Source organism: Nelusetta ayraudi, unplaced genomic scaffold, assembly GCF_046127955.1.
Source record: "Nelusetta ayraudi isolate G7.1 ecotype Tasmania unplaced genomic scaffold, CSIRO-AGI_Nayr_v1 ptg000011l, whole genome shotgun sequence".
Taxonomy (NCBI): Eukaryota; Metazoa; Chordata; class Actinopteri; order Tetraodontiformes; family Monacanthidae; genus Nelusetta; species Nelusetta ayraudi.
In genome coordinates this window covers 7,525,896-7,549,632 of record NW_027466061.1, presented here as the reverse complement: position 1 = coordinate 7,549,632, position 23,737 = coordinate 7,525,896, and the positions used below count along the sequence as shown (strand labels likewise).

The 23,737-nt window shown below is 43.5% G+C and overlaps 3 protein-coding genes across 7 annotated transcripts; 1 reads left to right on the top strand and 2 right to left on the bottom strand.

The window, feature by feature from the left end:
- Positions 1-478: 478 nt before the first annotated feature.
- scn4bb (sodium channel, voltage-gated, type IV, beta b) lies at positions 479-8,378 on the bottom strand. Its single transcript, XM_076020393.1, has 7 exons — positions 8,326-8,378; positions 6,190-6,389; positions 5,611-5,911; positions 1,653-1,816; positions 1,362-1,581; positions 940-1,069; positions 479-785 (listed from the first exon to the last, which is right to left on the bottom strand). The coding sequence occupies exons 3-7, from the start codon at positions 5,693-5,695 to the stop codon at positions 689-691; spliced, it is 696 nt and encodes a 231-aa protein (XP_075876508.1). The 5' UTR covers positions 5,696-5,911; positions 6,190-6,389; positions 8,326-8,378; the 3' UTR covers positions 479-688.
- An 846-nt stretch (positions 8,379-9,224) lies between these two features.
- On the bottom strand, positions 9,225-15,535 carry mpzl2b (myelin protein zero-like 2b). 2 transcript variants are annotated; one of them, XM_076020392.1, is made up of 6 exons: positions 15,393-15,535; positions 15,142-15,281; positions 12,913-13,082; positions 12,108-12,318; positions 11,224-11,395; positions 9,225-10,255 (listed from the first exon to the last, which is right to left on the bottom strand). In XM_076020392.1, exons 2-6 carry the CDS (start codon positions 15,191-15,193, stop codon positions 10,063-10,065), a joined length of 798 nt encoding a protein of 265 aa, XP_075876507.1. In that variant the 5' UTR covers positions 15,194-15,281; positions 15,393-15,535; the 3' UTR covers positions 9,225-10,062. The 2 variants fall into 2 exon arrangements, with proteins under 2 accessions (XP_075876507.1, XP_075876506.1); XM_076020391.1 differs by lacking the exon at positions 15,393-15,535 and having other exon boundaries at positions 15,142-15,386.
- Positions 15,427-22,220, top strand: pafah1b2 (platelet-activating factor acetylhydrolase 1b, catalytic subunit 2). Of its 4 annotated transcripts, none has more exons than XM_076020395.1 (7): positions 15,427-15,565; positions 16,185-16,272; positions 17,395-17,497; positions 18,120-18,209; positions 18,509-18,625; positions 19,143-19,265; positions 20,017-22,220. In XM_076020395.1, the coding sequence occupies exons 3-7, from the start codon at positions 17,417-17,419 to the stop codon at positions 20,296-20,298; spliced, it is 693 nt and encodes a 230-aa protein (XP_075876510.1). In that variant the 5' UTR covers positions 15,427-15,565; positions 16,185-16,272; positions 17,395-17,416; the 3' UTR covers positions 20,299-22,220. The 4 variants fall into 4 exon arrangements, 3 of the variants coding, with proteins under 3 accessions (XP_075876510.1, XP_075876511.1, XP_075876509.1); XR_012926187.1 differs by lacking the exons at positions 15,427-15,565; positions 16,185-16,272 and adding an exon at positions 16,581-16,910 and having other exon boundaries at positions 20,017-21,133; positions 21,213-22,220; XM_076020396.1 differs by lacking the exons at positions 15,427-15,565; positions 16,185-16,272 and adding an exon at positions 16,363-16,483.
- Positions 22,221-23,737: the final 1,517 nt, after the last annotated feature.

The window sequence follows — 23,737 nt, the reverse complement described above, 5'->3', positions numbered from 1 at the left end:
TGTAGATTTTGATGCAAAACTGTTGTGCACGTGTCCAAATTAATGACATCTCATGGTGATTTTAAATGTGCACATAATTTGTTTTTATCCAATGATTCCAAATGTCCTCTAACATTGACACCTATCTAACTAATTTGATTTTACCCTCTGCAAAATATATGCACGACAGTACAACAGCAGTTTCCTGTGTCAACAAAGCATTAGAAAAAATAAAATGTAATACTTCCTCTGGTCTTCCATGTTGTAAAATGCAAAAGTAACTTAACATAAACATGTTAAAGTAGTGCTCTCACAGATAGACCCTCAGCTTGCCATAACACATGAAGTGAGGAAAAGGGAGTAAGGAAAAAAAACGATCAGTGATTAAATGAGGACACCGCTAAACAATACATTACTGCGTCTGGTCGTTGGAATAACTTATTTACCATACATATTCTGAAATTATGTGCACATTTTAAAATCATGATTATCATTTTTTTCAATGTTTTGTTAGTGCACAGTCGCTCTACCAAATGAACAGAGTGCAGCAATACATGGATTTATCCCCCTTTGAAGGCCACAGCCAGGAAGAGATTTAAAATCCCAACTTCAACTTAATAAATGTGCAAAATTGTGTTGGCATAGAGCTATTTGTAAAGAAGGTAAATGACTATCCATTACGCTTGAACATACGTGCATCTCCTTTTTTTCACTTCTTTTTTGGCGTCGCTTTTGAGTCAGCTTTGGATCCTGAGAGGCCATTTTCTGTGTTGTCTATCCCTGATGAGGTTACAAGGCACTCCTTACTGTAAAAGTGGAACAAAGACGGTGTTAAGTTTAGCAATAAGAAAAATGTTTTCCTGATATGAGTTTCCTGAAATGTGCAGGTCAGCATTATTCATGTACTCCTGGAAAACAGTGTATAAAAGGGAAATCACTGGGGTGGCTGGAAGTACGTACTTTTTCTCCTCCAGCTTGGACATAACAAAAAGAGTGAAGTTCTTGAGCAGCATGAAGCCCATTATCAATGCAATGGCTCCGCCCACAGCTGAGGCTATGATGATGGTCAGCGTATTGTCCACCACCCTCACTGCAATTCCAAAAGATCACCATCACAAGTCAAAGTCACTCTGTGTGTTTCTGTTGAACCCAGTGGGAGCGAAAGTGCCACAAAAATATAGTTAGTCATTGAACAATCCTGCATTGTCTTAAATTGGCTTTGTAACATCATTATGTTTTACGGAGCTTGAATTAGGCCCATTTAAAGCTCTGTTGCATTTGTCACCATATTACTACTGTCCAAACTTTCATTTCACCAAAGACTCTAGTTATATGTTCATGCAAAAAAAAAAGAATAAAGCTGAATCTCTGAGACAACTCACACTCGTCCACTACAATGAGGTTGAAAGATGCACTGTGGTTCCTGTTCTTTTCTTTGGGATTGCGTCCAAAACAAATGTACTCGCCGCCGTCCTCAAAAGTGATATTCCACAGCAGGATGGAGACATTATTTCGGACATTTTTCCCCACAAACTGCACCCGTTCTCGATATATGGAGACATCTGGCACCGCGTCCTCTGACTGTATCACAGACTCACACACCTGAAAGCAGCAGGAAACAGTCAAGAATCGGAAAAAGGTCGGCGCTTAAGCGGAAATGAGACAGCTCTTACCATCTGGTGGCTGCCGTTGTTATTGAACTGCCACCTGAAGTAAAGGTCTCTAATGCCAATGCAGCTGGCGTAGGTGCAGGGCAACATCACCGTGCTGCCATTCACTGCCTCCAGATAGTTGATCTTCCCTACAGACATCTCAAGGGCCTGAGTGGACCACAAACCTGAACAGGGAGAGATGGTGACAAGAGAATGAGAGCAAAGCTGTAGATTTAAGCTTTTAAGTTTTTGGTTTGTTGTAATTTAAAGCATGTTGTGTCAGGCCAGGACTTGAGGCAGGACTCAGACTCAGAGGATTGAGGACAAGAGTACATTTATTACAGTCGCAACTGAAAATCAGAGCAGAGTGATCAAACAATAAGGCTATGAAACTCCTATGATTTCCAAGCTATCGGGGAGAGATAATTGAGAACAGAAAGCCGCTCCTGAGGAGGCCAAAGGTCTAAAGTCCATATAATTAAAACTAACAGTAGTCTAAGAAGTTTACAAAATCAAAATCACTCGCAAGTAGGAAAAAAAGGACCAAAGCATATAAAACCAAAAGCAAGTCTAGTCTAACAAGTTACAAAATCAAAATCACTCACAAGGAGGAAAAGGCAAAAGGCTAAACTCCAAATAATAATGTACTCTACAGAAGAGGAAGGAACTCAGAACATAAATCAACGGGCAATATCTATTTGCTGATAATAAAACTTATCGTTAACGAAAAATCACTCGACCTCGAGGACCAACTGGCTTACAGTGTACTCTTTGGGCTGTGGCTGTGAGCGGGCGCAGGCCTAGACTACAAACAAAGACACTCTGGCACAAGACAAGGGAAACACAGACTTTTTAAACACACAGGGTAACAAGGCACAAGTGGAAACAATGGGTAATTGGGTCAGACGCACAGGTGGCACATGAGGAGGGTGTGATCTGAAACGAGAGGAAGCTGAGTTAGGCTGTCAAAATAAAACAGGAAATGATGAGACAAAACCCCAAGACAAGACAAAACCTCACCGCGGTGTGACATGTTGACATGTAAGGGGGGTATTAAAACATTAAAACTCTCATATTATACCCATGTTTAGTCTTCTATGTATATATATATATGTGTATATATATATATATATATACATATATATATACATATATATATATATATATATATATATATATATATATATATATATATGTATATATTTTTTTTTGCTATTATCATTCTGTTCTGTTAGATAGATAGATAGATAGATAGATAGATAGATAGATAGATAGATAAAAACTTGATTAATCTCCCAAGGGAATTCCCTCAGGGAAATTTGGGTTTCAGTAGGAGCAGCACCCAAATTTCCCTATTTAGCTTTTATTGTTCCATCCACATGCTGTAACAAAGTAGCTGCAGAACAAACAACCTGCTGACTGGAAGCTATTTCCAGTAACCTGCGAGATGTATCAGACAGTGATATATCGGGGCTGGCTTCCAGAACAACAATGTTTTGCCACACATTTTCAAGCAAGTGGAACAAACAAGAATTATTGCACATTTTAATTGACAAAAAGAGTATTAGCTGTTCTACACTTTTTTGTTAACATTGATGTTTACATGGTTAACAAACTACCCACGGTCCATGTCATGATGGGACACATTCTCAGTTTTGATGCAATGCATGTTCCTGGTGTGTGTTGTTGCCCAGAGTCCGAAATAAAAGTTTTCTGCCTGAGTGTGCCTTGTGGAACCACTTCGACGCTCATTCCACAAACAACTGTGAACATGTGTGCATGAACAGTAATGGTTTATCTGTCACACACACACACCATAACATGTATGTATACAACATATTGTTACTTTATTGACAAAAAAATGCAGCATGTTTGATTAAACCTTTATGCAGTATTCAAAAAGGAATGGTTCCACCTTTTAACACGCAGAGAAACAAACATGCTTCCCTTCCCTCAAGAAGGCTAGGTTTTACATCTCTTTATTGCCACTTGACAATTCAAATCTTAAGTAACGTGACACCTGGGGGACCTTGCTTTGACATTCCTGTAAAAAAAGAGTGAGAGAGAGAGAGAGAGAGAGAGAGAGAGAGAGCGGATGAAACCCTCTGTGTCCCTGGAGAAGGTGTAACTGTACACCAGGGGACACCACCACCCAGCAGCAGGAAGTTGCACTACTTCCTCCAATCAAAGAGGCTATACTGTGTCTCTTTTCCTTTTGGTGTGTGTGTGTGTGTGTGTGTGTGTGTGTGTGTGTACGCATCTATTTAGGCCAAGGTGGGTATTTCACCTTCACATTGGGCTGCTCAGTTTTGGAATGAGGAAGAGCAAATATTGACCGTGGATGGATAGTACGAGCAGGTCAAGGACAGATTTTCTCACCCTCACCCAGCTCTAAAACTTCCCTAGAGCTCCATGCCTCCATCTAGTGACTGAGATACAAACTACATCGTGCAGAGCCGCAGGACATTCATTGACGTTGAACATGAGCACGCTGACAGCGGAATAAAGCAAATGGTTGCAACTCTACGTGTTTTCTCCACCCTTCTGATCACTGCTGTCCAGAACGACAGTGTTGCACGACAACGACAAGGCCACCAACATAGTCAAGGTCATCGTCTCGTGAGCGCTGCTGCAGCGAACATTCCACAGGCCAAGTGATACAAGATTCCCAACAGCAAAGAAGAGCAAACTGTCCTGCTCGAAGGAAAATTTTGATTTAATTTGCATCACGGCCTTGTGATATCAGGCCCAGCCTACTTTTCCAATGCAGCAGGCTGGGCCTGAAAAACTGCACCCAAAGCAGTAAGGAGAAAGCCTGGTGCAAAGTGTTGAACAACCACTTGTCATGTTGAAAAACACCAGTTAAAATTATTTTTATTCAAGATTCACTTTAGATATGCTGAGCCTGCAACACAGGATAGCCCACTGTTCCTCTGTTTCACCTCTAACAGCAGTCAAACTTCTCCTCTGAATCAGTACCAACCTGCAGTATCAGACCTACCACTGTTTCCTTTGCGCTTTCCCTATTGAGGTTTCCAGTTCACCTCTGTTTGAAAGCAAACATTTTGCAGAATCAGTTCTAGCCAACATGCACAACTTTAACCAAGTGCGTCTTCAACACAGTTTCAACTCTATTGCCAGAATATGCGTGTGTTTTGCATGAACAAGCAGCCTGGCTGGATTGTATGTGTGCTTTTTTAAAGCCATTGTCTATATAATAGATGTAGATATATAAAATTGTTGTTTCCTGCTTTCACACTCATCATATAAAGCTTCGATATAGACATATGTGACATTTTGATCCAAGCTATTACAAGTTGTACAGTGAGTGGCTGTTGTCAGTGCCAGCATAAAATCTGGGTAGTTACAAGAAGACATTAACAAGAAACAGCCAGAACAGCCATGTCATCTTTGTGTGTTGCATGTATGTTGCCTGTGGGTCAGAAATGTCTGTGCTCTGTTACTTATGTTTGATTAGCAACTAGTCTTGACAACAACAACAGAAATATACTTGCAGCCAGTAAACAAATACTGATCACATGACACAAAACTGCTGAGTTAACCTAAACACCACTGCACTAAACACTTTATTCCAAAGAACTGACTTTTACAGAAAAAAGGCAACATATGTAAGCATCTCCTTTTGCTAACAGGAAAATCTGCACCTGAAAATATCATCATAATTTTTAGATGCAAACAGCAGTGGCACACTTTGCCGTGCGTGCCGTCCGCCAAAATCAGTGCAAATGCAGCAAACACCAGCCTGAAGGTCAGCGTCACACTCACACAGCAAAACGCCGGGAGCTCAACAATGCCACTGAGTCCCACTGGTGCAAGTCCCATCGGGTTTGAGTTGCGAGGGAATGGAGAAGTTAAAGAAAAAAAGGGGGAGCAGATGTGGAGGAGTTGTGCATTCCGGCAGTGAGTTAATGAAGGTGGAGCAGTTTAAAAGCAGATGACCATAGGTGGGTGACATTACCGAGCAGGAGGGAGAGTGTGATGCCAACGGCTGAGTGTGGAGGGCCCAGCTTGAGGGGTTCCACCCCAAACCACTGGACCTCCATGGCGGCTGGATGTCCTCCAAAAGAGAATGTGCTGCAGGATGCAGCCCAGGCTCAGGACGGCCGCTAGAATATCCTGCAGCTCAACAGGGTTCCACTGGATCAAACGTGGAAGCGGCTCTCTGCAGGTCCTGATCCTGAGCGGCGTCCTACTTGCTTTTTTTCTTTTTCCTTTCTTGCACCTGCAGCAGTCAGCTGGCTGGCAGCCTGGCAGCTTTGCTGTGGAAGAGACTGTAGGTTAGACAGAGGGCAGGCAGAGAGGAGAGGAAAAGGAGGCGGAGGAGGAGGAGGGAGGAGGGAGGAGGGAGGAGGGAAAGCAGGAGGGAAAAAAGTTAATTAACAGTCATTTAAAAGTAGAGATGCTGGGAAAGGACAAGCGCAGGCATTAGAGTCAAAGTCACATCACTCCCAGATTGTCTTGTTCTGAGCTCGTCACGCCTCCAACGCCGTGATTTGAGGCCAGGCACGCGGCTCTGGTTCGCTCGTGCGCTGCTTACCTGCTTTCTCCCCGCGGTCGGAGCTTGCCCAGAGGCCGGCAAAGCCTGACGGCGCAGCTGAGTCAGGCAGGACGGGGCGGCGGGCGCTCGCACTGCGCACAGTCAGGGTTCACTCAAGGAGAATCCGCCAGCCGGCACTTTCACTGCAGAGGCGGCCACGGTGCAGCTCCGGGCAGGCGGGCGGGACGAGAGACAGCCGGCTGATGGGGAGACAAAGAGGGATGCGGAGAGAGAGAGAGAGAGAGAGGAGAGAGAGAGAGAGAGAGAGAGAGAGAGAGAGAGAGCGAGCGAGAGAGAGAGTCAGGCGGACGGACGGATGGACGGGATGAGGGGGGAGAAAAAAAAGCTGCCGCTCTCATCCCTCCCCCAGCACAGCCCCAATGCGCCTCTCCCTCCGGCTGTCTCCCAACTTTTCCGCCCCTCCACGTCCCTCCGTTGGCTGCATGCCACCTCCCCTCCACTCCCCTCCCCTCACCTGCCCTCCCTCACCCCCCCCCCTCCCCACATCTCTCTGATTCTCTCCTCCTCCCTCTCCCTCTCCCCCTCTCTCCCCATCTCTCGACTAGGGCTGTGCATGCAGACTCAGGCACTTTTTTCCTCCCTCCAGTGTTTGTGAAGATCAGACAAAAAGTTCTGCAGTGCAGGTTAAGACAAAGGGTGTGTGTTATGCGGGACAACCCCCCTTCCCACATCCTACTCTCCATCCCGGGCCGGGCCATACTGACACCCCAGTCCCATGTCTGGACGTTCATAGGTAAACATGTCCAGTCAATCACCTTTTAGGGGTCCAAACTAAACCTGACTAAATCGCAGGAGTGGAAGAATGAGCCATTAGTCATCTTTTTTATTTTTTACTTTAACAATGCTTGTGCAGCTTTGCATTGCTTTTTCCCCCTCTATCTTTCATTTCCTGTCACTCTTTGCCCATCCTTCTGCTGGCACTTTGATTTCCTTTCCTCTTCCTCTAAAAGACTGCAGAACTCATACCCCCAGTGCTTAAAAATTGGAAACACTCACAGCCACCGCTCCATGTGATGACGTGTGTGAATGCCTGTCCCCTGCATGGGTGGGAGGTTAGACTCTCAGCTATTTCACAAGGGGTACACCACAACAGCGTGCTGCGTGCACGTGAGTTAAGCTACAGGGATCTGTCTGTGCGGGTCTCTCTGTGTATATCAGTCATTTCCCACAAACCCTTTCTTACAAACATCAAACACATAAGTCAATGGCAGCAGGACCAAGTCATCAGGCTGCGGAGGAGGCCGGAGGAAAGCGCTTTGCTCAGCTCTTACATTCGATTAGTCCATTTTGGATGGATCTGATGCTGCATTCATACTCTTGAGGCTAGAAGCCTGTCAAACTCCATCCACGTTTGTGCACAGTCATGGGCTCAGCCTCTGTGAGGCAGCGCTGGCTTGTCTTGAGTTAATCAAATAAAGGTTCTAACAGGGGAGTAATCAGTTCTACAAGGGAGGTCAGAGAGGTGGGACTAGGAGAATAGATGTGGGACAAAGAAAAGGAAATGTCACACAAGTTGGACACACAGTGGATAAGAGGTCAGTGTGGAATCTCTGGGACTTTGATGCCGCCTGCTTAGAGAGAATATCCTGCTTTAACTCAAAATTAACAGCAGGAGGTAAAGCACGGAAGGAGGTATCTGAGCTTCCACTACTTAAAGCTAAAATCAATTATTCATTGAGCAGGTGATAGTATTGGATGATGCAGTGCTTTTAAAACGAGTTTGCATTATGTTTAGTCATTATGGGTGCTGACTCAGAGGTGTTGTGTTGCACAGATTTACCCAGCACCACTGGATTTGGGATGGTCAAGAAGCACTCTGACCTTGACAGCTATTGTTTTGAAAAGTGGATTACAAGATGTTAAATATGATAAATACAACTTTGTAAATTCTTCCTTTTGATAGGACTCTTACACACAAGCTTCCAAATCACCCTGCCTCTCAGGAGACCTAAACGCTAACTGCAGGGTTTTCACTTTTTTTTTCTTCTTTCCGGCATATTACAGACTGACAGTGTTGAGGCAGACAAAGTGCAGTGCAGGACAAAGTAGGGGGTCTGATTGGTGTAGAGCTCTAAGTGAAAGATAATGTGGCTGTACTGCAGACTCACTGCTCACCTCTCCAGGCCGCTTCACTGAAGTATCACTGCAGAGGCAATGGGAACTCTTCCAGAACTGCAATAAGAAAAAAAACAACTGCATTTTGCTGCAGACAGACGGGATGGTGCTGCAGACCTGTGCAGGACCACATGTCTACAGGCTAACAGCCGTCAGGCAATGCATTTACCAGGCAGATACTCATTATTATGTATCCGGTATCATTAGTCAGCATCTCGGTATGTTTAAAATGCATGCGCTGCAGGTAATGGTGCCGACTGCAGCATTTGCCCAGGATGAAGGAAGCGATCGTATGTTCACAGAATGCAATTACTAACTCCAAGCATATGGTCTTCAACTAACCTATCACAAAATAGCGGATCATGATCTATAAGGATTGTAAGGCACAAATTGCTTTCAGCTAAACAATATTTTAACAGGTTCAGTTTCATTTCTCAATCAAGGCTGTAACTTGTTCCTGTTGCTGAGAAAGCTCAAAAAGTATCCCATTTACACCCCTTTGCTATTTTTACTTGGCTACTATTCATCCACACCATCATTCCAAGTGAGAACCTGTTCAACAAGAAACATTTTCTTCCATGAGAAGAAGCTCGAACTTGGACTATTTTTCACGCTTCAAGTGGACGGAACAACCCTGGCTGCAAAAATCAACAAACAAGCGAGAGGGAAAATGTGATCAATAGATGCCAGCAGGGGGTGTTGCGTGAAACCAAGTGTGCGGAGGAAAAGGAAACCCAACAAAGAAGGTGCAGGGCCGCAATCCATTTTCATGTATGACACATTAGGAGTGGCTGAGTGTTGGTATTTCACGCCGTCGCCCAGCTGAGTTCCCTCTGCAACAGATCCAGCGCAACTCAAAAGGCAGCCAGATTTAAAAATAAGACAGGAAGACTTTAGACTACTTGAAAACAACATTTTATTCCAACTTCATTAGTTAGTAAATACAAAATATTTTGATTAAAAGTGTGATGTACTGCATATATTACACTATGTACACTTAAAAAAAAAAAATCACTTGCTGGTCTTGCCAATTTTGTAAACACATGCATGTCGACTCTCGGATCAAATGAATGACATCCTGGAATAGAAAATGAGTGACAGCACCTTTTCACGACTCAACATTTAATCTGCCTAAAGTTTCACTCAGTGTGTAGAGTAATTATTTTCTTATAAATTCTGCTTCAGTTCTTCTTACTTGATGAATTTAGAAAGCAACAAACCTAATTAAAAAAAATCAATAGTCCATTTATTTAGCAGGAAAACGAAACAAACATTGATCCGAGGTGGCACACTTCCTGCCGCAGCGGTGTGGAATCCCGGCAAAATGACATGCAGAACAGATCCAGTTACGACAGATAAGACTCTCAAATAACAACCAAGTAGAAAAAATAGGTGCAGCAATACTGCAGTTAAAAAAACAACAGAAAAAAAAAACTGGTGTCAAGTCCAACAAACGTAGGATCCAATAATCTGAGTCGGTAGTAGCTTGAACTAAATACTTGAGAGGAAAACAAGAGACTGGATATAAAAAGGTCTTGGGAAAAGAAAGAATCTTGCAGTTGGCAGACATGCATTAAGGTTAATCTATGCACACACACAAAAAAAATCTGTTTCTTTTATGTCACTGTCATTAGTGTTCTTAATGAAACCATGGCACAAAGGAGTGCAATAATATTTTGTTTGTTTTCACGTGTGTATATTGAATGCATTCACATTCAATCATCATCACCTTCACATTCAATCATCATCACCTCCACCATCATCGTCATCATCGTCATCATCGTCGTCGTCGTCGTCGTCATCATCGTCCTCCTCTTCACTTCCTTCCTCATCATCGTCGCCACTGCTGGGTTCAGACTCTTCGTCGTCCGAACTGTCCACTTCTTTCTTCTTGGTCATGACTGTCAGGTGAACGGCCTCTTCAGGTGAGCTGAGCCCAGCCACGCGGTATGAATGTGATCAAACAGAAAAAAAATAAGCAATGGGAGGTGCTTAGCTTCAGATAGTGCAACAAATGAAGAAGAGGCCCCATTAGTTTTACCAATACCAATAACCCTTCCAGTAGAATAACAGTGGCAAAGTCTTGAAAAGAATACATTACAAAGAATCCTCCATCTTGACCGAACATGTCCAGAGTGACACTGATCTCACAAACATGTCTCCACAAATTCATGCTTCATTGTTTTTCCTGTCTTTTTGATTGGCAAGATTCTGTACCTGTATTCACAGATGATGGTTATACAACTTATAAAGCAGTCGTTCCTTAGTACAGCTATTTGAAAAATAGCTGTACTAAGGTTTCAATACCAGAAATATACTTAAAAACCATAGACTGACAAGTTTGACCCCTTGCCACAGGCGACCGAGAGGACAGGAACTAATTCCCGGCTGCAGTTCCAACTGTGCAAAGCGTAATCAACTCATTTATACCAAATTATTTTGTAAAAGCATGATTTTGAAAAAGAGGAACTAAATGTTCTGTTCTGCATCCATAGTTAAGTTATATGATAAAAGCAAGTAAACAAAAAAAAACCTTTTTGATGCAGTTGGAACTGCTGCCGTGAATTGAAGGTTGAAAATTAAGAACATCCCAGAAATCCCTTCATACACTCAACTTAATTGTAATCACAATTACTGAACTGATCCACAAAATAAAAAAAACAAAATAAAAACATAGTAAAAAGGTTTACAGATAATGGTGGTTCATAACATCTCTAATACTGAATATCAATGAAATCAAAATTCCTTTTTCAGGAGCAAACATGGAAGAAAAGATGCCCAACGAGTCCCACGTTACGGGGTCTTTTTCCAGCAGAGGGGGACCCAAGCAGCCCGCCAGACTCCACACCAGTGCCCAGAGGAAGCCGAGCGGAGCAGCTCCGGCTCTCTATCCCTCACCACACGGTCGGGTCCTTCCACTCGTGGTCCCGCGGACGCAGCTCGATGTCGTGCTCTGAACGTGTCTTCTTCCTGCAGAACCTCACACCCACAACTATGCAGAGGAGGACCAGGATCACCCCGCAGGACACTCCCACCGCCAGCGCCAGGATTGCAATCTCAGACAAGGTGACTGAGGAAAAAACCACCAGAAGCAACTCAGTGCTTTCAGCTGGTGCGAGCGGCAAATGTAACATTTTCTCAGAAGAAAAACACCACAGTGTTTAACTGAACTAATTCTGCCAACCCGGATAAGAAGTATAACGTGATGTCAGCCTGAAAGTGTCTGTTCTGAATATTTTAACACACTGTCCTTTTAAAACTGTGTGCACTGAAAACACTGTATACAATGTAAATCTACAATGGCGATAACGATTTCGCATTTTCTTCTCTTCCGCTTTGCCGAAATGCTACTACTTTTTGCAGCTCGACTTGCAGTTGCGTCCTGTATTTCTTGCTTGTCTTCTTTCGGGCTTTTAAGTAAAGTTGTTTCCTGTTTAAATCCCAACTACAAGCAAGCAAACTGGAGTTAGTCCCATCATCAGTAGAAAAGGTTTTTGTTTGGGGCACCTACATAAATGAGTTAGAGGTCAAAATTAAATTTCGCATGGTCCAGCTGCCATTCACTATTTACATTGGGGAAAATGCAAAAACTGCAAACATAAAAAAAAAAAGGACAGCTCAGAGACAACTGTAGCTCGAGGCACCTCAGACTGAACTCTACTTGTCTGAGTGGCCTGCAGAAACACTTGAGTTCCATCACATTTATTTATAAAGTTACCCGTGGAATGTATGCATTTTTTACCCTTCGTAAACTACCAGCGGGGCAGAATCGGCGATCTGACCTTTGTTAACGACTCTGAGGACGATCTCTCCGTTGCTGCCGTGCACATCTGGACGGTTACGCACTTGGCAGATGTAGGTGCCATTGAAGGTCGGGGGCACTTGATTTAGGGTGATGGAGACATCTTTCCTGGAAATGTCTCCTGACCACTCCACGAGATCTTTAAAACGCCCTTGATCAGGGGGGTATGGCACCTCATGGTAGTAAAAGAGCTGACACACACACACACACACACACACACACACACACACACACACACACACACACACACACACACACACACACACACACACACACACACACACACACACACACACACACACAATTGAGCGTTATAAACAATGTGCAGTAGCAAAGTCATTGAGGAAATCAGATCTGCAGATTCTGAGGAGTGTTTTGCCTTATAATTCAAAACCGAAAGTAAACATTAGACATTAACATGAACCCACAGATTTATTACTATTCCACGCCACTGTAGGCCAGGAGATCAGTGCAACATGCTGTGTATATCGGGTCCTTTAAATCAAGTCAGTCTTTCACAGAAAATAGAAACATGACATCCGTGGCTGTTTATCATATTAGGCCATGTAAACAGAAAGACTGCATCACACATTAAGCAGAGTGTGTTGAGGGTACTAAACCAAGGTGCTACTGCCTGTCATGTGTTACATATTGACCACTAATGGTTCACGCCTAACAATTCATTAATGTATTTCCTCAGTGAAAAGATCAACATGGAAAACCTGGAAAAGCAATAAGCATATGCAAATGATTCGCGAAGGGATGCTTGTTATTCTGCCACTCACCGACTCCTCTGTTCCTGAATTTAAGGCCCGAAAGTTCCACGCCACCGTGACCGACTGCGCCGACACAGGATGACTGGTGGTGAAGGTGCACTTTAGCCTCACACTCGTTCCATTGACCACATCCAGCTCTTTCGGGGTGTAAATAGTTATTCCACTGACAAGTCGCACCCCTAGAAAACAAGGACAAATAGTCAACAATAACTTCCTATAATCGTGCCAGCACAAATTATACAGTTGCTTGACAACAACTCACAATGATTAAATTCAGGTCATTTGTCTTGACTAAAAAACACCAACCAGTATGAGCCTTATCAGAAAAGGCACTTAAGATTGATCTGGTATCTGAACAAGATCAGGTTTGATGCACTTCAAGTATCTGATTTATAATCAAACCTGAGGTTCTGTACTCAAAAAAAAAAAAAAAAAAAGACTTTTTACTTTGGGATCAGACTCCTTGAAGGGAGTAAAATCTGACTCGCCAGGCTGCGAGAGGGAATGAACTGATCTGCAGACGCGGATTAAAACATTCCTGCTACTAAGATAGAGAGAAGAAGCAGCCAAGGGCTCATAATCCCGGACAGTCAGGTTTGTGTGAGGATAATAATATTTACAAGGACGGCACTCTTTAATAGGACGCCGTCAGCATCTCTGTTTGAAAATAGCTTTGATGTCATAAAGCAGCTACGCAAGTGGTATGAATATCTACAAAACATGTTCGCTCACTTTAGTTAGGCTGGCTAAACAGCTTTATAAAGATGTATTTAGGTTGGTTTATTATGTTTTCTGATCCTCCCATGGTACTGTGTTTGCCTGTAAATAATTTTGAGATTTCAAAGTATCGTCTCGTGCAGCGCTACCACGTGTCAAGGAACCTGAACTGACTGTAAAAAACTTATAAAGTACAAGCTTTTCAACAGCCCACACATAACCAGAACAGGGTCATTAAAAAGTAAAACTAAATGAAAAAGGTGAGCACAGCTAATTAAATAAAATTCATATAACGTGTGATAATGTGGTTAACCAAAATATTTGTCTGTTGTCTGATTATTTTGCATATGTTTTGGCAATGTTTTTAACGTTTAAAAAAAAAAAAAGTGAGCATACAGAAAGTGCTCTGTTTTAATTCTTCCATTAAATATTCCATTCCATATATTCTTTTTTTTGGGGGGGGCGGAATTTTCTATATAGATGATTCCGAGAGACCATGCGCTATGACTAATAACTAGTTAGTGTTAGCATTTAGGTCAGATTCAACCCTTTAAATGTTGTCATTGAGCTTAAATGCCTCACCATTATCACCTCAGTCTGATTTGTGGGATATTTTCAAATTCCCTACATTCTACCAAAAACGTATGTCTCATATTTGTGGAAATACAAGGTAGTTGTGCACTGGTGCTGGAGTTGCTTTTAATCTCGTTGTAAATGTGTATACTGACAATCAAAGGCATTCTATTCTATGACAACAAAGGCTCAGAGCATAGACTGTGCTTGTTAGCTAAAAGCTTGACCTATAAATGCTGACTGAGACAGACATTAAATGGAGACACCAAAATCCAGCAATACATCAAAAACAACACTGCTAATGATGTGCATGACAATTTGATTGTGATGATCTGATCTAATGAGATACTTTCGCTCTTTTGGGCTATTTCCATTAGTCACACAAAGCTTGAACATAACAGGTCTAAGACAAATATGTACACAACATCTACGTGTCTATGGAGTTTGTACAGTCGATATGCAGTCGTTCGCACCAGTAGTTCACAGTCTCTCACGGACAATAAATACCAGACGTGTGTAGGTTTTTATGTACAAATGCTACAGCCGATATCTGCTGGGCTGTCAAAAGTGACAATCCAGGACATAGAGGGCTTTATGATGAGCTGAACAAGGGGTCAACTGAACAGAAATCGGGGCAACGTCAATCTGGGCTATAGTCTATGGTTTTGACTTTCAAAGTAACAGTCTTTCGGGAGGAAAAAAACGGGCAGACACATTCAAAACAATACAACGTGGATCTTCGCTTTAGGCAGACATGTTGACTTGCTATAGCAGGAAGCTGGCAGGTGTGTCGGGGTCGCTGCATTCCGACATGGCGAGCACCAACTCCCGCGTCGGCGTGACTCACTATCAAATGGCAGCCAATAATACGTTTCTTCCTGCCGTGACATGCCGAGAATGCCTGCTGTGAAAGCCGTCACCTCGGTGCAGGAAGTTGTCGAGACTCACCTGGAAGCCCGAGTCCCCCGAGGAGAAGCAGCAGAGGCCATACTAGATTCATGGCATGAACAAGTGACAGTTGCCGCGCAGCTACGCCGAGTTAAAACCGCTGCCCGACTGCCTTCATGAACACTCGCACCTATAAATTTCTATTTTTTTTAATTTTTTTTTTAAAAGACGATTAATTGTCTACGACTTGCTGCTGTAGTGTGCTGGGCGGAGAGACGTTTTTCTGTGTGAAGCAACAGGCGCGGACACACCTGGTGGGCGGTGTTAAAGTCCACGGGATCACGCCTCGTCTAACTTGTTGCCCTACCTCTCAACTCAACACGCCCAAAACACCGGCCGTGTTCAGACCAAACAACCGATTTTGTCATGACGTTTGCAGGCTGGTGGCACCTTGTGGCCGAAAATTGGCAACACAATTATGCAGGTGAGCGTGCTGCGCATAGATCCCTGGGCTTGCGCTGGTGAAATGCGTCAGTCTGTTCGGTTAAAGGCACTAGTGTGTGAACATGTTATCAGAATCAGAATCAGCTTTATTGGCCGAGTTTGTGCATTCCAAACAGGGAATTTGACTGCGGTTTAATCTTAGTTCTCTCTACTTTTACACACTACGTCTAAAAAACTAACAAAACGAAACGTGAAGATAGTCAACAAAAGCATATATATATATGTGTATATATATATGTGTATATATATATATATATATATATATATATATATATATATATATATATATATATATATATATATATATATATATATATATATATATATATATATATATATATTATCAAGCCACACTACACATTGTGTGATAGCTTTTCTGTAAAGCATCTTAAATTTGCCCAATATATTTCGGTTCATCAGTAATAACGACCTCAGAAATGCCTGTTTAACTTAGAGGTTTCAATACATAGTGTACCAGGGTTCTGAAGAATGATGACACAGACACCGGTTGACTATAAACAAAATCCAAATTTGCTTTATATTTCCCCTTTCAAATCGCGCTTTGATGCAACGTGATCGTGATGACGCCGGACGATCAGCTGACACCCACCAGAGACGGTTCTGGATCCATACCTGTCTGCATCATGGACGTAACGTAATGTACCCGGAAGTTTAATCAAATGCAGTGTGAAAAAGTGTAATCAATTTTTCTTTTCTTTTTTTGCCTGTCTTTAAGTCACGTGTTGTAAATATCGCACGTTCCCTTAACGGCGAGTAACAACTCCAGAGCAATTGCAAATGCACAAGATGCAACTCCGATTCGAACCAACGCTCCACCCACAGTGCATTGCGAGACCAGGAACGTAGTGTTAAATGAGCCCACGCCTTTGACTCGCAGGTAAAGATTCCTTTCAAGAACGCCGTTAACAACTTTGATAGATTAGAATAAGGTGGAAATCTTCCATCTACACGATATTTGTTTATGAATACCTTCGTATAGAGATTGCAAGATGCACCACAGCGGGATATGACTCATGCAGAAAGGAGCTATTGTCCTGCAGGCAAAAATCCTGGCTTAAATAAACCCAAATACGCACCGAGGTTACTGCGGCACGGACTGCCAGTGTTGTGGCGGATGTCGCTCTCCTCCTGACAGCCTCTCTGTACTTTTGCCTTCTTGACACACCTTTTGTTGTCTCGCCTAGCTAGAGTCAGCTAACGGTGGCGATCGAGCATCACCCAACCTCCACTACTGTTAGGTGACTGCAGCGACGGCAAGAGCGAAGCCCTCACAATCCTTGTGGTGACACCCGACAGCCCGAGAGGTAGTTAGATGTGCAATGTCTGAATAATGCCGTTGTTACACATTCCATGAACCGCGGGCGTGTCAAATGTTACGGATCGAGGATGCAGCCATAGCGGTTTTGCAGTCGTTTAGCTAGCACGCTAGCTACCTAGCAAGCAAGCAGACATCATATAAACACAGCAGCCTAACGGATTTAATGCAATCTGCTTCGAGGTCCATAAGCGCCCTCACTGAAAGCGAGAGTAGCCTCCATCCGTATTAGGCTGTAGTGTGTCCGCTCCCGGTGCGATAAGCTGCGGCAAACTGTTCTGATGTCTGCTAGCCACCCGGTGCTGATGCTCTCCCCACTTTCACACTGCAGCGTCAACAGAGAAACTTGATAATTATTCTGGGATTTTTACAGTCGCGCTCACATTTGGCTTGTTATGCGCTGATTGTTGTGTGTGTGTGTGTGTGTGTGTGTGTGTGTGTGTGTGTGTGTGTGTGTGTGTGTGTGTGTGTAGAAGTGATTGCGTGTCCTGCAGGATGAGTGGAGATGAAGTGAACCCAGCTACAGTGGCCCAACTGGTGGAGGATGTGCAAGGAGATGGACGGTGGATGTCACAGGTTGGTGGTGTATTTTTTTTTTTAATTCAATACGTAAGAAAACCGCAATCCATGAGTCTTAGCCATCAATTTCTCATATATTCAGTATTGTTTCCAACCCATTCTCTGCTCCTTAATCCCCTCTTCCTTAATCCACTCCACCCCCTCACACTGTTACAGCCAGTTTCACTTTTAATACTGAATTGTTTCTCTTTGATCATGTTGTTCTCTTATAGAAGCAGCTGTTTTACCAAACGTATTTGAAATAGGTATGACAACAATTTGGTCAATGTTGTTCTAGTCACTAATTGCTGTCATATTTGTGCATATAAAGAGTTTTTTGTATGTCACAAACTGAAAGTGGTGGCTGTACACCTCCTGGACTGGCTGAGTGAGGTTAATCCTCCAGAGCTAATAGGACTGAGACAGGGCTCTCAGACAGGCCACCAGACGGCTCTCGATGAGCTTGTGGGATTTCGCCTCATTAATCAGGTTAACAAACAAAATATCACGGCTGAGATTTAGAGCTCTAAGTACCCAGGCTGACCAAAATGCATGATGGGAGCACCGTTGCCTTTTTGTTTTTTTGATACGTTTCAACTCTTAAGTTCCGTTTTCACACACACTTCTTTCTTTTTTGCAGCATACAAGGTTTGTGCAGGAGTGTAAGGATGCTGAACCAGATGTGCTTTTCATCGGAGATTCAATGGTGCAACTCATGCAGCAGTTTGATGTGAGTCGACACAAATTCTTGTGTTTAAAAGTTAATCAATTGATTATTCTAATGATTAATCGCCACCTTTTCCACTGAGTGTAGTTTTTGTGTTGTCACGCAGTTGCTAATTGTCCTTTAATTGTTTTTAACCTTTAAAAGCAATCATGTGGCAGACAGAGTTAGACACAAATTTAACTTACTGCATCTTTAAATGAAAAGTAAGAATCGAGAGACAATTGTGCAAATGGCGTAAATTCTTGATGATATTTGTTCTTCTAATGTTCAATTCTAAGATAAATGCTCCTGTTTGTCTACAGATATGGAGGGAGCTATTCTCTCCTCTGCATGCACTCAACTTTGGCATCGCTGGAGACACCACCTGTAACGTGCTGTGGAGGCTGCAGAATGGAGAGCTGGAGAACATCCGACCCAAGGTGAGGCAAATCGGCAGAGCCGGAGAACCAGCCTGTTGGGTTTTGTTCCATTAAAATCATAGTTTCATAATCATTCTGTGATATGTTGACTTGTGGGAAGGACGGCACTGCAAGCCGCTGACACAGCAAACCTGTTCCAATGGCAGGGTTGCCATTCTTCCCTGTTACAAGTCAGTGAATCCTTGACCGTAGGCTTATAACCTTCATCGTTAGAAGAACTTCATAGTTTAAAAACGAAACCAATGCATTTATTTCTTATTGAACCAATCTATAGAACCGGTGTCTGTTTTTAAGCTCTGTGATGCACGACTGAGTAAACTTTCACTGTGCTGATCCGCCGTGTCCGTTGTGAAGCAGGCAGCCGAATGCTTCCCACTGTCTCAGGGAGTGTCTGCTGCTCAGAGTGCACGTCACGTCGCGGCAGACTTGGACAAGATGTTGCAGCGTCGTGCAGCTTAGCCAGCGCGTGCCGTGTGGTCGTTGGACGTAAACAAAAATTGCGTGTTGCCCGGCCCAGGTGGTCGTGTTGTGGGTAGGAACCAACAATTACCAACACACGGCAGAGCAGGTCGCTGGAGGAATCCTGGCCATCGCTGAGATGCTCCACTCCCGCCTGCCCAAAGCCAAGATCATTGTCCTGGTAAGTCATTTTGCAAACGTCTTTCTTGTGGAACAGTGTTGGATCGTTTGTTTTAGCTGGTTCTTTTCTGTTTGTATCCATCTTTAGGACATATTTAGCATCAATCTATTGCTGTATTTAGAAGTTGTGCTGTGAGTCTGACAAAAACATTTTTTATTGTGTTTATCATTTAATTGCTGACTTCACTGTGTTTTCACACATGGCTTGCTTTTGAAGTTTGCTTTGCAATTCAACATTCCAAGTTTATTCCCGCATTATCTATGAAAATAATACTCATACTACCTATAAAAACTCATCCCTATATACAATTTATAGTATGTTTAATGTGTTGTTGTTTTTTACTTTATTGCTCATCAGTCTACGATTGGTCCCCAGGAATCAAAGCCTCATTATTTAGTCAAAATCCCACGTGTTATACTGTAGAGTCTTAGTTCTGCATTAATCTGGCTTTTGGTGCTTTTCCTCACTTGCGCCTGATGGTCAAACTGCCACATAATTGAGGTGCTTCACCGTCGACTCAACATCTGATTGGCCATCTATGGAATGGACCTTGAAATTTAGTAGTGCAGAGAGTTTGTATGTAATCATATATATTCTCACTAAAAATGAGGGAATGTTAAAATGTTTTGTTTTTTAATCCGTCGTTAAAAAAATGACGCAGTTGGTCAAGAGGCTATATTGCTACGTCCCGAAACGTTGATCACAGAATGCAGAACATCAGTTTTTAAATACTTGGTTTCCTGCTCTGCAGAGTTTGCTGCCCCGAGGTGAGCGTCCCAACCCGCTGAGGGAGAAGAACGCCACCGTCAACGGGCTGGTGCGCTCCTGGCTGCCGCGACTGGGCCAGCAGGCCCAGTTCCTGGACGTGGGCAGGGACCTGGTCCACTCGGACGGAACCATCATCCCGCAGGACATGTTCGACTTCCTCCACCTGACGTCGACCGGCTACGGCAGCATCGCCAAGCCCCTCAGCGACCTGCTGCTCCAGATCCTGGAGGAGACGCCGGAGGAGCGGCGGGCGTCGCTGGTGTGAGGGGCGGAGACTGGGTGGTGCGCCCCGCCCTCTAACCGGCGGGGAGGGGTTAGCAGGGGAGGGGGCTCTCTCATGGGGGGTATGTGAGGAGGTGAGGAAGCACCCCATGTGAGCAGGTCCATCAGGGGTTTTGGGGTTGTTGAGTGGAGGGTTGAGAGGCCGTCACGCTCACAGACACTCGGCTAGCAGTTGTTCCTGCTCTTGCAAGAAGGATCGCCAGGGTCAAACACATTGTGGAATTGTGGATGCGGCGTCACCATGTGGATGAAAAGTGCACCACTCTTACAAAGCATCGCATTTAACCCCCCCACCACCACCCCGACAAAACCCTCCCCTTTACTATCTATTATTTTTATTTCCACGTCCGAAAACAGACGAGTCTGGCGCACAAAATGTTCCCACAGCGGCCAGCGAGTGCAGCCCAGCTGCTTTTAGAACGAGGCAATGTGCACATAGAAGCAGTTGTCAACATTCTGTGATGGCAAAATGCGAGGGAAACAAAGTCAGACGAATGAAAATCTCTCCTTTTTGAAAAAAGTGGGGAACCACAGCAACACGGAAGCCACAATGAGAGCAGTTCCTCTGGACGAGCCGCTCCGTGGAGCACGCTGCAACTTTCACATTCTCACAGGTTTCCCTCCTGGCAGTTTTGGTCTTTGGTCTCCGCTTGGCCTCCTTGCCACCCACCTCGCCACCCACCTCGCCTGTCTGCCAGAAACGGATGGGTGTCCAGGTCCAGAGAGACCCCCTTCCATGGCCGCACATTGCACTTCGTAGCAGACGCACACAGTGAATCTCTCTTTTCCTGTTGTAGTGCGTGTTTAAAAGATGAGCCGTGCCCCCCCCACCGGGCTCCTCCTGTTTTAAAGCCTTGCTGTGGCTCATTGTCGCATTTTAATAACCGGGGGAAGAAGTCGGTTCCTGTCTCGCTGCGTTTGCTCCGCATCTCAGAAGTTCTTCCTTATGTCTGTGAGAATTCTCCTTAACATTTACATCTCATATTAATTTGTCTCTCCTTTCCTCCCTCTCTGACCATGTAAATCTACCACAGTGAATCCTTTAAGCTCCAGTATTCCTGTCCACCCTTCCTCCTTCCCTCCCTCTCTCTCTCCCCCCTCCACTTCGCAACTCTTCCTCTCATGTACATATATGGGCTTCTCTACCTTCCCACCTACAAACTTGACGTCTCCCACATAGCTATCAAATATTTTTTAGTGATGACAAGTAGCCACACGGTTAAACTACTGGACACTGCTACTCTGAATGAGCACCCTTGCTAGTGAGCAGCCGTAGGTCAATGTAAAGCAAAAACATTTGTCTGTGAGCTTCTGCTGAAAAACGTCTTTTTTTTTGTCACGCGTCAAAATTCTGGGACACAACTGCTGTTTTATGCTCTGCACGTGTGTGTGTGCTGTGTTGAATATAAATATTGTAATATGTATGAGTGTGTGCGTGTGTGCGCGCCTTAAGTGTTAATGGGGACAGCTGTGTGAGCAGGCCTGTCACAATAATTACATCACCTATGAAAGATTGGCCTGCACCTGTGTGGGTTTGTTGTTGTTGCTTACCTCACTATGGCCAACTTGTTTACATGCAGGTATGTTTGTGTGCTGATGTCGCCACTATATAAGCTCAGATGCTGCCAGTGTAAACAGCAGGATGTCACCTTCTGTTGCAAGACTCGGGTGCCGCACCCATTTATGTTTTGTTTTTTTCAAAGCATCCAATGTTTTGTTTGTTTTTGTCTTTTAAAGAACCCAATTCTAATAAAACATTCCTTTTTGTTTTCTTTTGTCATAAGTGGCGAGTGAAAAAAAAAACCCTGATGTGTTTACTTTATGTAAATATCTGCTGTTGCTTTTTTTTTTTATTATTCAATTGGTGACATTAAAATTGCCAGTCTAACTGGACTTTACACATTATACTTCTACAGTGGTTACTGTGTAATGGGAAAGAGCATTGGATTAGCAAAACCAAGCTGTCTTTTCCGCTGTGCATTGCAGTATCCTTCTGTTGCTACTATACTGGTAGCATGACATTGTCTTAAACTACCACTCACTCAATCCAATTCTAGGAGCAGTGATTATTGTGACGAGCCTGCGATGAATGTCCATCAGTGACTGTGGTTGTACATAGCGTGAAGGTTGACGAGGAAAAGGTGGATGTTAGAGTTGTGGGAGTCTGTTTTTGGTGCGACACAGCCTTTGCACTGTTTCAGCCGCTGTTACAATGTTAAGCATTCCAATAAAAAAAAGAGAAAAAAAGAACCAAGGATGCTGTCCCTTTATTTTTGTCTCAATAAAGGGTGGTTCTGAAATCTATGAGGGTGATAAGCAGTTGTCCCGCCAGCAGAGGGAGCCATTTTATCAGAGCTAAATTGACTTGGACATTAACGAGGCCCACTGGCTGCAGGAGGCCTCCTCCATCCTGTCAGCTGGGAACTTTTATTGGCTAATTAATTTGCTTTCACTGAATTAACATCTCTAATTTAATAATTTACTACTGGCGCTGCGAGTCTGTGTAGACTAATGTTAGGAAGTCCTCATTTATTTAGGCGCACTGAATAATGGAATTGATAGAAGGCACTTGTATGAAATACTTATTTGATAAACCATTTGGCCTCTTCTGTTGTTGCTCCCCTAAACTCAGTCTCTCTGTTAATGAAATAGTTGGTTGATTTGGAGGTCTATGCTTCATATTTTGTAGTGTAGAGTCAAAGGTGAAATATTTCATTTTCAGATCTTGATTCCAGCATGACCAGTATTGGCTTCCTGCAACAACAAAAAAAGAAAATAAAAAAAATAATGACAATGATGCTTTGTTGTTTTTCTTGACAAAACACAAGCAACCACAAACCTGTTTCAGAAGACAGAACAAACACCTCGCTTGGAGTGGTGTCTGGGAAAGGTATCACTCTCATTTATGGCATTACAAAGGATTGAATTTCATTTTCATCTTTTATTTCAGTACTCACTTTAGGCAAAGTGGATCAAGCAAAGCTGGATACACCTCAATAAAAACCCACACCTGCTTCCTCTCTTAGATATCCTGTCAGGCTTAGTTTTAACACAGGGCACAGAAGGCAAGAGTAAAAAAAGACAAAAAGTGTTTAGAAAGGAAGCATGTGTGAATGTGCTTCCTCACGATCGAACATGACGAGACTTGTTTCCTTATGTGCAGCCAACTTAAAGATGCGGTCCGGTAAATACAACAAACACTTTAGAATTGGCAGCTTAGCAAATGATGCTGTTTGAATAATAGAAATGTGGGGACTCTGCGGGTGCCTTCATTAAAGACTAAAATGTGTTTGCACATCAGCATTGACACGGTTATTAGGCTTTTGATGATGAGAAAATGCACACCAACACTGGTTTCTTCAAAGAGAAAACCAGTGTTGCTTCCTTTGTTCAACTCAAAGCATTCTGTAATAGGAAATGTG

Coding starts and splice junctions, on each gene's coding strand:
- mpzl2b (XM_076020392.1), bottom strand. CDS start 15,193: ATGAATCTAGTATGGCCTCTGCTGCTTCTCCTCGGGGGACTCGGGCTT. Junction 13,083..15,141: donor CGGGGGACTCGGGCTTCCAG/GTGAGTCTCGAC, acceptor CTTGTTTTCTAG/GGGTGCGACTTGTCAGTGGA. Junction 12,319..12,912: donor ATTCAGGAACAGAGGAGTCG/GTGAGTGGCAGA, acceptor TGTGTGTGTCAG/CTCTTTTACTACCATGAGGT.
- pafah1b2 (XM_076020395.1), top strand. CDS start 17,417: ATGAGTGGAGATGAAGTGAACCCAGCTACAGTGGCCCAACTGGTGGAG. Junction 18,626..19,142: donor TGGAGAACATCCGACCCAAG/GTGAGGCAAATC, acceptor TGCCCGGCCCAG/GTGGTCGTGTTGTGGGTAGG. Junction 19,266..20,016: donor AAGCCAAGATCATTGTCCTG/GTAAGTCATTTT, acceptor CCTGCTCTGCAG/AGTTTGCTGCCCCGAGGTGA.
- scn4bb (XM_076020393.1), bottom strand. CDS start 5,695: ATGGAGGTCCAGTGGTTTGGGGTGGAACCCCTCAAGCTGGGCCCTCCA. Junction 1,817..5,610: donor CACACTCTCCCTCCTGCTCG/GTAATGTCACCC, acceptor CTCCCTGTTCAG/GTTTGTGGTCCACTCAGGCC. Junction 1,582..1,652: donor ACAACGGCAGCCACCAGATG/GTAAGAGCTGTC, acceptor TGCTGCTTTCAG/GTGTGTGAGTCTGTGATACA.